This window comes from Bufo gargarizans, chromosome 10 (assembly GCF_014858855.1).
Source record: "Bufo gargarizans isolate SCDJY-AF-19 chromosome 10, ASM1485885v1, whole genome shotgun sequence".
NCBI classification, from domain to species: Eukaryota; Metazoa; Chordata; class Amphibia; order Anura; family Bufonidae; genus Bufo; species Bufo gargarizans.
The window spans coordinates 67,591,090-67,608,607 of NC_058089.1; the positions used below are offsets into that span (position 1 = coordinate 67,591,090).

The 17,518-nt window shown below is 41.4% G+C and overlaps 1 protein-coding gene across 3 annotated transcripts in view; it reads right to left on the reverse strand.

Annotated features, from left to right (window-relative positions):
* Positions 1-17,518, reverse strand: part of LOC122921143 (capping protein, Arp2/3 and myosin-I linker protein 3-like) — a 782,130-nt gene that overhangs the window by 272,424 nt on the left and 492,188 nt on the right. For all 3 annotated transcript variants that reach the window (XM_044271159.1, XM_044271158.1, XM_044271160.1), the window contains one exon: positions 12,593-12,674. In XM_044271159.1, coding sequence (XP_044127094.1) covers positions 12,593-12,674 — 82 coding nt within the window. The remainder of the gene's footprint in view (positions 1-12,592; positions 12,675-17,518) is intronic.

The following is a 17,518-nucleotide window of genomic DNA, read 5'->3' on the forward strand; positions in this document are numbered from 1 at the left end:
AGATGCCATGTCCCATTTGAAGCCCCCTGATGCACCCCTACAGTAGAAACTCAAAAAGTAACCACATTTTGGAAACAGTTTTATTGGTACTATTTTGGGGTACATATGAGTTTTAATTGCTCTAAAAAAAATGACTTTTTATAGAGCAGATTGTTTTGGACGTGGCAATACCTAATATGTCTACTTTTTCTTATTTATTTAAGTTTTACACAATAATAGCATTTTTGAAACCGAAATAGTGATATTTTGGTGTATCCATAGTCTGAGAGCCACAATTTTTTTATTTTTTGACCAATTGTCTTAGGTAAGGTCTATTTTTTGCGGGATGAGGTGACGGTTTGACTGGTGCTATTTTTGGGGGTATATGCCTTTTTGATCGCTTGGTGTTGCATTTTTTGTGAAGTAAGGTGACAAAAATGGCTTTTTTTTTACACCGTTTTTAGCATTATAATTTTTTATAGTGTTTATCCGACAGGGTAAATCATGTGATATAGTAATAGAGTCGGTCATTACGGAAGCGGCGATACCTAATATGTGTGGTTTATTTTATTTTTTCTGTTTTTATTAGAAAATAAGGGGAAAGGGGCGTTTTTTTTCTATTTTTTACTTTATTAATTTTTATTAAAAACACTTTTTTTCTTAACTTTATTTCTGATGTTCATTTTGGGGTTCTGATCTCCTCTTCAATGCATTACAATACATCGGTCTTGTAATGCATTGCCTGTTCGTGTACTACAGAGAGTAGTACACTACCAGGCTGCCTAGAAGACCCAGCCTAAGGCTGTATCTCCTCGGCACCCGTAGAAGGCAGGTCCCGATGCCGTGCAAAGGCATTGAGCAGCCTATGCACGGTATCGGTCTGCCTTCTGACACATCGAGTCCCTGCAGCGCGGGGACTCAATGCGCTCCCTCATCCCACACAAACCCCTTCTATCTTGCGGTCAGGACGGCCTATGGCATAGAAGGGGTTAATCCACTGGCATCGGCTTTTACTATTACATCAAATTGCGGGAACGCATTGGCTTCCATGACGTAATAGTACGTCATGTGTCAGGAAGGGGTTAAATTTCAAGTGTGCCTTTGTATTAAGTGTGTGACTTAAGATTAAGTGACTTTAGATTTAGAGACTTTGGGAAGAGACTAGATGAAGTTGCCTTTCATTTCTCTGTATTATTGTATTTTTTTTTCTTCCTCCTTTCTTGTGTAATCCTCATTAGTATGTGTTCCATTACTGACAACTCCGTGCAGTGCACATCTTGCCAAATGTATGCAGTACTGGAACTGCTGCTTGAAGGGGCATATCTTTGTTCAAAATGTGAGCAAATTGCCCGTTTGGAATCGCACATCGTGTATCTATATAAGCGAATTTCAACACTGAGAAGCATTGGCAATTTGGAAAAGAGCTTTCTGCTCACTGAGCAGTCACTCTGTGGAGTAGGTGCGGGAGAGGGTGGTAGTATGGAGGATCAGGAAAGTGAGGTAGCTAGCTGGGTAACAGAAAGCCTGTTAGAGGGAAGAGTGCAAGGGAGGCCAACTGTGATCAGACACACCACAACAAGTTTGCAAGGTTGGCAGATGAGGGGGATGTCAGTTCAGGGAGATAACTGCTGTAGCAAGACACTTCCTTTGCCAGACAGTGGAATGTCAGCTCCAGAAAGCAGGGGACCAGGAGAGCAGGGCAGGCCAGACAGGTGCTGGTAGTGGGAGACTCAATTATTAGGGGTACAGATAGGGTGATTTGTCACAAAGACCAAGATGGTGCATTGTCTTCCTGGCGCTTGAGTTCAACATTTTGCAGACCGGGTTGATAGATTAATGGGAGGGGCTGGCAAAGATTCAGTGGTCCTGGTCCACATTGGAACCAATGACAAATTTAGAGTTAGGTATAGTGTTGAGCGAATCGAAATATCAGAAGCGGATTTAGATCCGAGTTTCAGGGAAAATTTGATTCCCCTTGAAGCCAACTTCCTCCTGTTTCGTGGAATCAAATCAATTTTCCCGATTAAAAAATAAAATAAAAATCATACTCACCTAATCTATTTGAGTGCAAAGAGGTCACCGTGGCCATATTGCTAGAAGATTGTACGCAAAAACTCGTGCGCAGTGATGTATTATGGCGCCATAGCGGCCAGCTTGATGATGTCATCACGTAGTGTGTGAGGTTTTGTGCTTTTCAAGCAAGATGGCTGCTGCAGCCTCTTTGTGCTCAAATGGATAAGGTAAGTACAATTTAATTTTTTTTTTTTAGCTGATCAACCTCTGAAAGGCCTTAATATAATTCTCAGATGCTGCGATCAGTGATGAACACGGCATCTGAGGTGTTCAGTGAAGTAATTCGCCACCAAGCATTTTTGTTAAATTTGGCGAAGCAACCAAATTTAATTTTTAACAACTTCGTTCAACTCTAGTTAGGTGGAGTGTTCTTAAAAATTATTTTAGGGATTTTGGTCACAAGGACCTCAAAGGTAATATTTTCCAAAATCATACCTGTACCACAAGCTACACCAGAAAGGGAGTGGGATATTAGGGAGGTTAACAAGTGGCCCAAGAACTGGTGTAAGAAGCAAGGGTTTGGGTTCCTGGAGAACTGGACTTCTCTGTTGGCTACAGACTCTATCGTAGGGATAGGCTGCATCTCAATGGGGAAGGTGCAGCTGTTTTGGGGGAGAAGATGACTAGAAGGTTGGAGGAGTGTTTAAACTAGGGACTGGGGGGGGGGGGTAATAGCATTGTAGGAGGGGAAGATAGTTCAGATATAGACCTGGATTGAGGTGTACTATGACATAGTGGGAATAACTGAGACATGGCTGGAAACTATGGGCCAGTAAGTTTAAAGGGAACCTGTCATACTAACGGCAGAATAAAGTAGAGACAGGTGAGTTGATTACAGTGGTCTGTCATTTAAAAGTAAAAAGTAAGTGGTTGCCGAGAACCAACATTACAATCATTGCAGACTGGGCCGGGAATAGAGTCACGGCCACCTGAGAAGTCATGGTTATTCATAATCTCCTGCCCAACTGCTGATGACTGACAGTTTTCTACCTAGTTGTCTCCAATCATCAGCAGATGGGCGGGGAGAGCAGGAGATTATGATAAACCATGACTCTTCTCTTAGGTAGATTTGACTCTTTTCCCGGCCTGGGCTGCAATGATTATGATGCTGGTTCTCAGCAACCACTTACTTTTAGCTCATGAGTGACACAGCGCTGAAATCAGCATTTCTGTCACTGTTTTATGTTGCCCTCAGTGAGATCAGCATAAAGTTGATGACAGGTTCCCTTTACCATCTGTTGTGGGTAAACTGTCTCGGAGTATCTAAATGAAAATAAGCGAATAACGCCATCTCAGCACGGTTTCACGAGGGATCAGTCATGTCAAACTAAGTTAATCAGTTTCTATGAGGAGGTCAGTTCTATAGACTTGATGGGGGAGGGGGGGGGGGGGTCAATGGATGTCATACGTCTTGACTTCTCCAAAGCATTTCATGCTGTGCCACATAAAATATTTGTGTATAAAATAACAATGCTGTATGTGGGTAAGTAACTGCCTCAGTGATAGAAAACAGAGGGTGGTTATCAATGGTACACACTCAAATTGGGTCACCATCACTAGTGGGGTACCTCAGGGGTCAGTGTTGGGTCCTATTCTCCACAATATATTTATTCATGATCTTGTAGAAGGCTTGCACAGTAAAATATAAATTTTTGCAGATGACACTAAACTGTGTAAAGTAATTAACATGGAAGAGGGAAGTATACTACTACAGAGGGATCTGGATAGATTGGAGGCTTGGCCAAAGAGGTGCAAATGAGGATTAACACTGACAAATGTAAGATTATGCACATGGAAATGAATAACGCAAGTTACCCGTACAGACCAAATGGTAAAACACTGACATGGAAAAGTACTTAGGAATTTTAGTGGACAGAAAACTAAACTGTAGAAACCAGTGTCAGGCAGCTACTGCCAAGGTCAATAAGATAATCAGACTCAGGCCTTTTTCCTCAGGTTCTGAGCAGCAACGAATAGGAATTGTCATTTTATTGTTACAGGAAGACCCCCAGGAGTGGATATTCTCTCTTTCTTTTGATTCACCTATTTGGCCTCGGTTGGCAATTTCTTTTTGGCTGTGGGTCTGTTTTATGATGAAATGGAGAAAGCAGCATATGCTGAAAGTAACTGGTCAGTTTGAAACAAGGTAGTCAACCTTAGAGTAGTTTTGCGCCGAGTTTAGGAAGTGGTGTATCGCTTCTGGATGGAACGATCCCACATTAAAGTGTCAGTGGTCTTTCTGAGGCCTTAAAAGATTTATTTGTGAGCTATCCTACCCCTGACTCTTTAGACAAGACTATGATGCTTGTAAGTTTGGATCGTCAGCTCAGAGAATAAAATAGAGAACGCATGGTTTTGCAGGTTCCCAGGTATCCTCTAGATCTGGTTCCTACTTTCCTTGTACTGGTTTCTTACCTGGAAGAACCTATGCAGCTTGGTGCCACCTTTATCTCTCTCTGGAACAAAGAACTCTCAGAAGAAGTCACAGACTTTGAGGGTCATCTAAAATGCTGGTCTTAATAAGGCCCTGCACTGAGGGGAATCCGCCAGTTAGATAGAGGCGCTGGTCTATACATAACTTCAGCGGTTGCACTGCTGCTTCTAAATATACACCAGCTCCCTTGCTGGCTAAGATTTAGACCAATTTCTATGCCTAAATTATTAAAATGAAAATTATGAATGTTACGGGCCTACCCCTTTCCCCGCCCATCCCACGCACCACTTTTGTAGATCTAGCATGAGCAGTGAAAAAGTCGCAGATTGCGGCGCAAAGAATCTCTGTGCCACAATCTGCTTCAGAAAAATGACTAATATAGACATATGTCTATTAATAAATGACCCCCATTGTTTTATACTGCGGTGGTACAAATCATTGGGCCAAGTAGCGTCCCAAATGCCCCTCGCAAGATATGGAGACAGATATACCATATGGCTGCTGCTGCTGTCACTGATTCAGTTGATACTCCTCGCTGCTGATCACCTACTGTCACCACTATTAAGGCTACACATCCGTTACAACTACTACCCCTAAACATCTGATCTACTGCCTTGTCGGTTTCATGCTATGCTGCTACTGCTGCCCCTATTGTTGTGGCTACCTGTTACAATTACCCAACACTTTTCACATCCACACCGTACTCCTGTTGCTCGTAAATTAAAAGTTTGAATTTTATAAGGCTCATTCAGAACCAGCCACTCTTTCGTCTGACAATTATCACTTGTGCGTGTATAAATACAGACAAGCATTCTGTCCCCATTAATGCATAATTTTTGGACGCCTGGTTACTCAACAAGGCACGTTTTATTTCCTCATAACACTGTGTATGTGCCCCTGATGAGAACGTTTTTGGAAGCTTGGTATTATTAAAAAGCATAATTCATGCAACAGCTCAGTGTGTTTTTAAACACAGTTTGTTAATGCCAAAAGGAAAACAAAATACCAAAATTTTTAAAAAATTAACAGCATCTTTTCCTAAAAATGTCCTAGAAAGAGTCCTAGGAGACTAGGGATGGTTACAGTCATGGCTGCAAGTATTGGCATCACTGAATGTTTTTCAGAAAATGAAGTATTTCTAACAGAAAATTATTGAAATTACACGGTTCATTATACACATGTTTATTACCTTTGTGTGTATTGACAGCCTGTATCACCATTAAAGAGATTGAACTGAAGCCTTGGTTTACCTGCTGACTGCAACCTCTTAGACCTACTAAGCGATCCTGGCTGGGGGGGTATTGTCACGGGCGTCTTGAGTTTAACCCCTGGACAACACCCTAGTGAAGTGAGTGGAAAATTTAAATTGTTGTTGTGGACAGTAACACCATATGATTATTTCTATTCGCTCCTCACAGCTATATTCTATCACAACAACAACTACTGTTCCCATTTAATCAATATGATTAACTTTTATTTTCTATCTTAATAGCTACTTCACTGGAATTTTATATCTTCATGTACTTATTATTTTATTTGGGGCGTGGCGCTTTAAACTGCTAGAGGAATATATATGCAGATATACATATCCTCCTTTTTTTTATCTATCCTGATTATACAAGCGTATAGTATCTACTAATGCTTTTTTCAGCTGCCTTCCCTCTCTCTCTCTCTCTCTCTCTCTCTCTCACAAAAAAGAAAAAACGGATCTTATATGATCACTAGTATCCTCACCATTGTTGTGTAGAAACCATCACTGGTGGCGCCTCTGGGGTTTCACACCTTCTAATCCAAAGAATCTGTTTAGCCCCCTCTTCCTCCTCTTTTTCTCTATTACATCCCCTTACACTTCAGAACTCTCCAGTGCTTTGTGATACTGTAGAGTAGAAAAGATAAAATGGGGCGGCACCGCTCAGTGCTTCTCTGTTAAATTGCTGGCTCTCCATGTGTCCTATCAATGCAGCAACATGGTGCTCAGTCCATATATACAAACAACGTAGAATCCAGGTCGGTAGATAAAAGAAAGTAGACGGCACTCACCGCTGCTGGGTTAGCGCTAACTGTGCTTTGGTTGGCCCCTGGAAGTGCAGTTAGCATGAAACGGCCATCGCCATTCAGTATTCTGTGTAGGAACAGTCCGCCCCAGCCCTGATGCATACATCTGATTTGTGTTCAGCATATGTCACTAATAAAGGAATGAACCCTGCACGGTAGGATTTTGGCTTACTCAGTCACTTACATTTTGGCAAACTGCAGTCTAGCTTTTTTACGTCTCTGTGTCAGCAGTGGGGTCTTGCTGAGTCTCCTGCCATAATGTTTCATTTCATTCAAATGTTTACAGATAGTTCATGGAGACACTGATGCACCCTGAGCCTGCACGACAGCTTGAATTTCTTTGGAACTTGACTGGGGCTGCTTATCCACCATCTTGACCATCCTGTGTTACAACATTTTGCCTTTTTATCCTCCGTGTTTTTGTGTTCTTCCAGTATACACAAAGAAAATAAACATGTGTATAATAAAACGTGTAATTGCAATAATTTTCTGGGAGAAATACATTTTCTGGAAAAATTTCAGGGGTGCCAACACTTTCAGCCATGACTGTTTATACCATATATATCGCTCATCTGTAATTTAAATTACACATAAAAAAAAACTATCAATCCTTTCAGCTTCTCCTATTTTATCGTATGCTGCCTGCAAATTGCATTGCATTTCATGGTGACAGTTAGTGATGAACGAACATCTGCCGGGACGGTTCGTAAACAAGATCGCGCAAACGCAATCAAATGTTCACGAACCACAAGTTTGCGGTGGGTCCCATTCATTTTAAAGGCAGGCGAACCTGAAAAACCTTCAGCTCATATTTGCAGCCAAGAAATAATTACACACAAATAGTCCCACAACATGGACAGTGACATACCAGATGTATTATTTGAATTTGCGATCTCCATTCATTATTTCTTTCAATGCAAAATATCGGCATTATAATTGTCGCGTACGCGCATGCACAAATGCACTATACAGTACCCAAATGAACTATAAAGAAAGTATATTGGTATATAACACCCCCTTTCAATCATTTTTTTGGGGGGCGACTGGTAAATCACACCAGTAGAAATTATTTGTTCCAATAACGCTTGTCCCTCTATATACCTACAGTATCGCAGCAGAACCGCACACAACTGCCGCACAATACAAATGCACTATAATATACGTTCTAACATAGAAAGTATATTATAACATTGTACAAGGAAGGCAATCCATTAGAATATACATAAAGATAAACCGTAACCTTTAATAATGTTACTATGAGGGGCCATTCACACGTCCGTAAATGATTTGCGGATCCGCAAAACACAGACACCGGCAATGTGCATTCCACAATTTGCGGACCGCACATCGCCAGCACTATAATAGAAAATACCTAATCTTGCCTGCAATTGCGGAAAAGAATAGGACGTGTTTTATTTTTTTAAGGAAGCGGAAGTGCGGATCCCCAAATGCGGATAGCACATTTCGGCCCCATTGAAAATGAATGGGTCTGCACCCGTTCCGTAAATCTGCGGGACGGATGGGTCTGCACCCGTTCCGTAAATCTGCGGGACGGATGCAGATCCATTTTGTGGAAGTGTTAATGGAAAAGATATCCCTCAAAATGAAAATAAATTAAATGATTAAAGTTAAGCAAAAAGCATAGATGTGGTAGGCAATAACAAGTGCTCAGCGGCACTAAATCAGGTGCTCGGCGACACAAAATCAGAAACCATATGTCCTACCACAATCCGGGGGGGTTCCAGTGCACATCCATGAATCCCAGAGGTAAAGCAAAAAAACATCTATCCCTGGGCTAGATGATGATGTGGTATTAAAGGACAGGGTGGGCAAAGAGCTGTCCCTGATATTGCCCTACAGGGGGGTGCTATTCTGGCCCTGATAGCCTAACCACAGACCACCCGCCCTGATAAGAGCGACCCCGTCCGGAACATTACCCTATTTAAAAATGGCCCTAGTAAGCCCCTAGCCCCTAGGCCCCTGACTTCCTGGTGATCACTATATAGATCTATGTGTTTTTTTGACTCATTATAAAAGTATATTATAAGTATATTGCACCCCTCTTTGTATCACACCTATCAATAGCACACCTATACTAGTGCTTATAATGACTTTTGTGGCCCTATTAGCTAGGTGTCCCTAACAGCCTGTCCCTGCTCCACACAGCAACCTCTCCTTACACTGGCAAAACACTGAATGTAAAATAGCGGCCAGATCAGGTTTATTTATAAGGTAGGGGGTATGTCCATGTGCTGAAATGTCTAAATTGGCTGTCCTGTACCACCTGATGGATGGGTCAAAGTTCTTTACAATGTAAAATGTCGGGCGCGAATATCTCCATATGTTTGAATGTTCGGCGAACACGCAAAGTTTGCCGTGAAACGACCGCCGGGCGAACCGCAAGGCCATCTCTAGTGACAGTTCCTCGTTAACATGAAACAGAGAAATATGGTAAGGGGGGCAAACCAAATAAATGTCAGAGTGCAAACCACGGTATTAATATGTAACCATACACGCTAAGAGAAAGAAATACAGAATACAAAGGCCGCGCCTCTTGTTAAAAAATATAATTTATTCAAAAACACACAAAGCCCAAATAAGTTTTAAAATCATGGTATACAATTGCATCATTGTGTGTGGACTAAAGATATGTCCAACACACATACCTACAGCCACCAAGTCCTGAATAGAAACATACATATGCTGCCAGGATGGTACATAATATAGACTGGAAATATAAACATGATTTCCACCCCATATATATATATATATATACATATATACACACACATATATATATATATATATATATATATATACACATACATATATATATATATATATATATACACATACATACATATATATATATATATATATACACACATACATATATATATATATATATATATATATATATATTTATTTATTTATTTGTGGTCGAGGCTACTGAGGAAGAGGAACCTGGACTGTGAAAAGTGGCAGAGACTAGCCTGTCCTGACTATCGATTACTGACCCAAACTGGATGGCTGGTGGAGTGTCCTTAGCCATGAACGAAGGTAGGCCAATAAGGTGGCACACCCTAGTGAGATATAATAAAAAAGGGGAGGGTGGAAGGGGCACTGTGAGAAGTGCGTGCAGCTGGGGAGAGATTGCCGCCGAATTTAAAGGCCCTTCACCCCTCCCACAAATACAGGCTGACAAGTCAGACTTAGCTACATATATATATATATATATATATATATATATATATATATGTATATAGTACAGACCAAAAGTTTGGACACACCTTCTCATTCAAAGAGTTTTCTTTATTTTGATGACTATGAAAATTGTAGATTCACACTTAAGGCATCAAAACTATGAATTAACACATGTGGAATTATATACATAACAAAAAAGTGTGAAACAACAGAAAATATGTCATATTCTAGGTTCTTCAAAGTAGCCACCTTTTGCTTTGATTACTGCTTTGCACACTCTTGGCATTCTCTTGATGAGCTTCAAGAGGTAGTCACCTGAAATGTTTTTTACTTCACAGATGTGTCCTGTCAGGTTTAATAAGTGGGATTTCTTGCCTTATAAATGGGGTTGGGACCATCAGTTGCGTTGTGGAGAAGTCAGGTGGATACACAGCTGATAGTCCTACTGAATAGACTGTTAGAATTTGTATTATGGCAAGAAAAAAGCAGCTAAGTGAAGAAAAACGAGTGGCCATCATTACTTTAAGAAATGAAGGTCAGTCAGTCATAAAAATTGGGAAAACTTTGAAAGTGTCCCCAAGTGCAGACACAAAAACCATCGCCTACAAAGAAACTGGCTCACATGCGGACCGCCCCAGGAGAGGAAGACCAAGAGTCACCTCTGCTGCGGAGGATAAGTTCATCCGAGTCACCAGCCTCAGAAATTGCAGGTTAACAGCAGCTCAGATTAGAGACCAGGTCAATGCCACACAGAGTTCTAGCAGCAGACATCACTAGAACAACTGTTAAGAGGAGACTGTGTAATTCATAGTTTTGATGCCTTCAGTGTGAATCTACAATTTTCATAGTCATCAAAACAAAGAAAACTCTTTGAATGAGAAGGTGTGTCCAAACTTTTTGTCTGTACTGTATATATAATAAAGATAGTTAGTGGGAGATAGTCAGTGTAGGTTATATCCTCTAGCTGTTGCAGTGCAGAGTGTTAGGTAGTGTGATAGGTTCTGCTGTCCATACATACACGCTACAGACATAGTGCTGTGATGTCACAACAATACATAGTGCACCAATCAGTAATATGCAGTCAGACCTGCTAAAATGTGAAGTTTCACGTATTGCACCAAAATATTCTCATTATTAGTGCCGATTAGCGCAATCGCTAATATATTGGAGCACTCTATCTGCATATAAAGCCATTTGTAATGTTCTGTCGTGCCAACAACCATTTTCTCTAGTCTCAGGAAACTTGATATCCCTACCAGGCTATTTTTATTTCTGCCTAAAAGCGGAGAAATCTCCCGCCTAAACGCGGAAGAATCACCTCAGGAGGAGGCGACCCCACTTATCGACGGCTATCCCTATTATACTATCCCTATAGCATCTCCCAATGTCTGTACAGCCAAAAAAAGATTAGGTTATTCCCAAAAAGAGAATGAGTTATTCCCAACGCGTTTCCTCCAGTGCAGGTGTGACCGGATTCATCAGGGGAAGAAAAATTGATGGTAAAACGGCACAATCGCCCTCAGCACAATGGCTCTCCAAAGATGTGTCCAACTGGATAATGCAGTCCCTGAGCAGGGACTGCATTATCCAGTTGGACACATCTTTGGAGAGCCATTGTGCTGAGGGCGATTGTGCCGTTTTACCATCAATTTTTCTTCCCCTGATGAATCCGGTCACACCTGCACTGGAGGAAACGCGTTGGGAATAACTCATTCTCTTTTTGGGAATAACCTAATCTTTTTTTGGCTGTACAGACATTGGGAGATGCTATAGGGATAGTATAATAGGGATAGCCGTCGATAAGTGGGGTCGCCTCCTCCTGAGGTGATTCTTCCGCGTTTAGGCGGGAGATTTCTCCGCTTTTAGGCAGAAATAAAAATAGCCTGGTAGGGATATCTCATTTCCCCAGCATCTGCCTGCCTTTTTACCCTATATACACCCCAAAAAGAAAATATTGTTCATCTCGACATTCTTTTTTCCAATCAAGATCTCCATGGACCGCCCAGTCACGTTGATTTTTACTGTGGTATATTTCATCTCCACATAACGAAATTATCATCAAACCGTGAGTGGGACTTCATGTCCAACCTTGAGCACTTGAATTTGCATATTTACCCATGTCTAATTGTACTTAAGTCCATAGCATTTGACCTATGCAGTTATCATAAATATACACATCAACTTTGTGGGATTTATTTTAATTGATATTAACTAAAAGTTAAGTTTTAAGTAGGATAATTATCCAGTGATACATAGTTTATATTCCTACGTATAAAAAATAAATATATTTACTACTGTGAATTTTTTTTCTCAGGAAACTTCTAGCAGCTTGGAAAATGTAGCAAAAGTGACCCACGCCTGTATTGCGCTTGCATTATGCAAATATTACATTGCTGTTTTTTGCAATCAAGAAAATAACAGAGAATTCTCGAATTCGCGAATACATGATGAATAATCTATTAATTATTAGTGAAATATTGCAAATTTGAATATTGCCCCTGCGCTTATCACTACTGATGAACTATCCTCAGGATTGGTAATCAATATCAGACTGGTGGGACACACACATTTCAGCTGCTGGGGGAAGCCGTTGCTAGCAGAGATTATAAGGTTGATGGAGCCAGGATCTATGTAGTTTCCAGCATTGCAGGCTTCCCCAAACAGCTGATCGTAGGGTGGTTGGGTTTCGGTCCCCAATATCTGATATTTATGAGCTATCCTGTGTATAAATCATGAACCGAAAAAAAACTAAAAAACAAAAAAAAACAGCCTCTGTTTTTTTTAAAACAATATTTAACCGAATTACATGATTTTTTTTAAATTGCTACTTGCTAATACACTACATACCATTTCCAGATATATCCAAGGACCCTACAGAATTGACATCAAAGATCATGTCTTGTATCACTTGTGCACCAGATGAACGGAGCTTAGGAAAAAAAATAAAAAAGCTTTTCTTTATAACAAACCTCTACAGACATAAAATGAGAACATCAAATAATCTGTGCATTAGTGCTACCATAAAGTTACCAGACTATCATCAGAAAAGGACACATTTAAGTTTTTTGTTGTTGGGTCATTTTGTGTTTAAATAACATAGTAACATAGTTTGTAAGGCTGTAAAAGACATCTGTCCATCCACTTTAGGGCTCTTTCACACCTGCGTTCTTTTCTTCCGGCATAGAGTTCCGTCGTCGGGGCTCTATGCCGGAAGAATCCTGATCAGTTTTATCCTAATGCATTCTGAATGGAGTGAAATCCATTCAGGATGCATCAGGATGTCTTCAGTTCCGGACCAGAACGTTTTTTGGCCGGAGAAAATACCGCAGCATGCTGCGCTTTTTGCTCCGGCCAAAAATCCTGAAGACTTGCCGCAAGGCCGGATCCGGAATTAATGCCCATTGAAAGGCATTGATCCGGATCCGGCCTTAAGCTAAACATCGTTTTGGCGCATTGCCGGATCCGACGTTTAGCTTTTTCTGAATGGTTACCATGGCTGCCGGGACGCTAAAGTCCTGGCAGCCATGGTAAAGTGTAGTGGGGAGCGGGGGAGCAGTATACTTACCGTCCGTGCGGCTCCCGGGGCGCTCCAGAGCGCATGGATCACGTGATTGCATGGCACGTCATCCATGCGCATGGGGCACTCTGACGTCATTCTGGAGCGCCCCGGGAGCCGCACGGACTGTAAGTATAACGCTCCCCCACTCCCCACTACTACTATGGCAACCAGGATTTTAATAGCGTCCTGGCTGCCATAGTAACACTGAACGCATTTTGAAGACTGATCCGTCTTCAAATGCTTTTAGTTCACTTGCGTTTTTCCGGATCCGGAGTGTAATTCCGGCAAGTGGAGTACACGCCGGATCCGGACAACGCAAGTGTGAAAGAGGCCTTCCTGTTATCCTGCAAGTTGATCCAGAGGAAGGCAAAAATATATATATATATGAGTTAGAAGCCAATTTTCCTCATTTTAGGAGGAAAAATTCCTTCCCGACTTAAATCAGGCAATCAGAATAACTCTCTGGATCAACAACCTCCCCACAAATCTAGTAACTATAATTGTAATATTATTACACTCCAAAAATACATCCAGGCCTCTCTTGAACTCTTTTAGTGAATTCTCCATCACCACCTCTTCTGACAGATAGTTCCATAGTCTAATTGCTCTTACAGTAAAGAATCCTCTTCCATGTTTGTGTACAAACCTTCTTTCCTCTAGATGTAGAGGATGTTCACTCGTCACAGTTCTGGTTATAAATAGATGATGGGAGTGATCTTCGTACTGACCCCTGATAAAGTTATACATAGTTATTAGATCTCCCACATTTTTTTCTAAACTGAATAACGCTCATTTTAATAATCTTTCTGGGTACTGTAGTCCATCTATTCCAGTTATTACTTTATTTTACCTCCTCTGAACCTTCTCCAGCTCTGCTATGATAGCCTTGTTCAAAGGAGGCCAGAACTGTACACAATACTCCATGATACTACTAGTGATTTGCAAAGTGGCAGGACTATATTCTCATCAAGGGCATCTCTGCTCCTTTTGATGCAACTCATTATCTTATTGGCCTTGGCAGCAGCTGCCTGAAACTGGTTTCTACAGCTTAGTTTGTTCTTCACAAAAATTCCTAGGTCCTTTTCCATGTCAGTATTACCTAGTGGTTTACCATTTAGTATGTACGGATGACTTGCGTTATTCCTTCCCATGTGCATAACCTTACATTTGTCAGTGTTAAACCTCATCTGCACTTCTCTGCCCTAGCCTCCAATCTATCCAGATACATCTGTAGCAGTGTTCTGTACTCTTGCATGTTAATCACTTTACACAGTTTAGTGTCATCTTCAAAAAAATTATATTTTACTGCATAACCCTTCTACAAGATCATTAATAAATATATTGAAGAGATAGAGCCCAATACTGACACCTTTTATGTGGCACAGTATTAAATGCTTTGGAGAAGTCAAGATATATGACATCCATTGAATCGTGGCTGTCAAGCCTAGGATTTGCCTCCATGTAAAAACTGATTAAATTAGTTTGAGATGGCCGATCCCTCATGAAGCCACGCTGATGCAGTGTTATTTGCTTATTTTTATTGAGGTACTCCAAAATAGCATCTCTAAGAAAACCTTCAAACAGTTTACCCACGACAGATTTTAAACTTACCAGCCTATAGTTAATGGGCTCTGTTTTTGACCCCTTTTTAAATATTGGCACCATATTTGCTAAAAGCAAATCCTGTGGAACACTCCCTGTCGTTATAGAGTCCTTAAATATCAGGAATAAGGGTCTGACTACGGGTTATCCAACACCTATCATGCCTCCCAAAATGCCCAGGCACCTTATACAGGTAATACTATCGCGTGGATCAAAACATTTGGTGATGGAGGGGGGGGGGGCAATAGCAGTCTGCGATGGGGTGTATGCCATCTGGTCCCAACAATTTGCCTATTTTAATCTATTAAAGACACTGCTACACTTTTTCCTGGGTCAGACAGGCCACTTTTCTGAACCTCCATGCTACCACCCTTCTCCACATCTACCTCATAGAGTGCCTGCTCAGTGAACAGCAAACCCTTTTCCAAATTACTAAAGCTTCTTAGTGTCGAAACTGGCTTGTTTAGATAGACAATGTGCTATTCCAAACACATTTTGACATTGTTCACATTTTGAACAAAGATATGCACCCTGAAACTGCTCTTCCAGGACTGCATACATTTGACAAGATGTGCACCGGACTGGGTTGTCAATAATGGAACACTATTGGGGATTACACAAGAAAAAAGAAAGAAAAAAAATGCAATAATACAGTGCAATGATAAGCAACTGACTTATTGTAGTCTCTCCTAAAGTCCCTGAATCTAAAGTCACACACTTAAAGGGGTTTTCCCATCTCAATGAGGGCATATCGCTAGGATATGCCCCCATTGTTTGATAGGTGCGGGTCCCACAACTGGGAACTGTACCTACAATGAGAACAGAGCTGGGAAATGAACGGAGGGCTCACTGCGCATGCGCAGCTGCCCTCCATTCATTTCTATAGGGACGTCGAAAATAGCCGAGCACAGCCTCGGCTAGTGCCGTCTGCCCCATATAAATATATGGAAGCATGGGCCGCGTATGTGCGTGCACTCCCATTTACTTATATGGGAGCAGTGCTTGGTGGTGGACAGACCCCGGGAAATCCAGGGTCCTCCAGCCACAGCGCTCCCCGCTTCGTTTTCGTTGTAGGTGGGACCCGCACCTATCAGACAATGGGGGCATATCCTAGCGATATGCCCCCATTGTCTGAGATGGGAATACCTCTTTAATTCAAGCACACATTTGAAATAAAAAAAAGCGAACTCTCACAAACTCGTGTTGTTTATCTGCTTGTATATGTACTTCAAACCAAACTGCAGTTTTTTCCCCCTCTGGATTCAAATACTGTATTGTCTGTTATGGGATCAAAGGTTGTCCGCTTTTTTTATTTTGACAACCTAGTCTCAGGATAGGTCATCAATATCAGATCGGCAACTTCCGGCACCCCCGATGATCAACAGTTTGAAGAGAAAGCAGCGCTCGTACGAGTGCTGCCTTCCCTTCATTGTTTATCTGCTCACCAGGTAAACAATGAAAAGAAGGCAGTATTTGTTACAACCGCTGCTTTCTCTTCAAACAGCTGATCAGCGGGAGTGCCGGGAGTGCCCCCTGCCCCTGCTGATCTAAAATTGATGATATATTCTGAGAAAAGATCATCACTGTAAATAAATTGGACAACCCCTTTAACTTGTATCATTATAAAAATTATTCTGATGAATGAGAATATGGCACACATGGCAGATTTGTTACAGGAATCTCTGCAATAGAGAATCCCTGCTAGGTGTACAGTATATACGTCTGAATTCAGTTACTTCTACAACTTATTATACTTCAACATAAACTTTTAAACTATATTATTTGTGTAAGGTCTTATGCACATGACAGCACACATGCATTACTTGTCAACTGTATTGTATATTGTATTGTGGACAGCATAATTCCACAGTATGTAGGTACTATAGGGCACATTTATTAAGACCGGCGTTTTGGATGGTGCTACCCTCTTCATAACCTCGGCGGATCCTCCCCCAGTTATAAATGTAAGACAGCTTCCAAGCTGTCTTACATTTAGACCTTTTTTAGGCGTAGAAAATGGAAAATGAGATGGGCCTACTGGCCCATCCCCGCCCACAGAATTACATTTACAATGCACGGTTGGTTAGTTTTTAGGCAAAAAAAAAAAAATCATTTTTTCAATTGGTCTTTATTCAAATATTTCAGCAGTTTTTGAGAAACAGGGGTTAAAAATCGGTCTGTTTGCAGAGTATCACTTCTGAGTCCCAACAACTGATGGCTGATGTGAAGCCTTATCTCTGATCTCATCACCTCAAACACTCATTATAGCTAAACTCTTATCAAACTAATAAAAACAAGTTGGCAGGCAAAACGATGAGGGAGGAAGAATGATGCTCACATGACTTTGAGAAGAAGCGGGACTTGCCCCGATTGGCTGAACTGCCACTGGAGAAGGAGGAGTCAGAGGTGGAGGAACAGGAGGATGATGATGACATCATCCGTGACACCCAACCATCCTAGTGGGGGCAGAGTGGGAAAGAAGCGGCTCCTCAGGCACGTTCCTCAGACATATCATTCTCGTCAAGCAGTCTGATGATTACTGGATAGCAATGCTTTTTAACCCTCACTATCAGGGCTCGAGTCCTGCAGGAACGCGTGGGAACGGCGTTCCT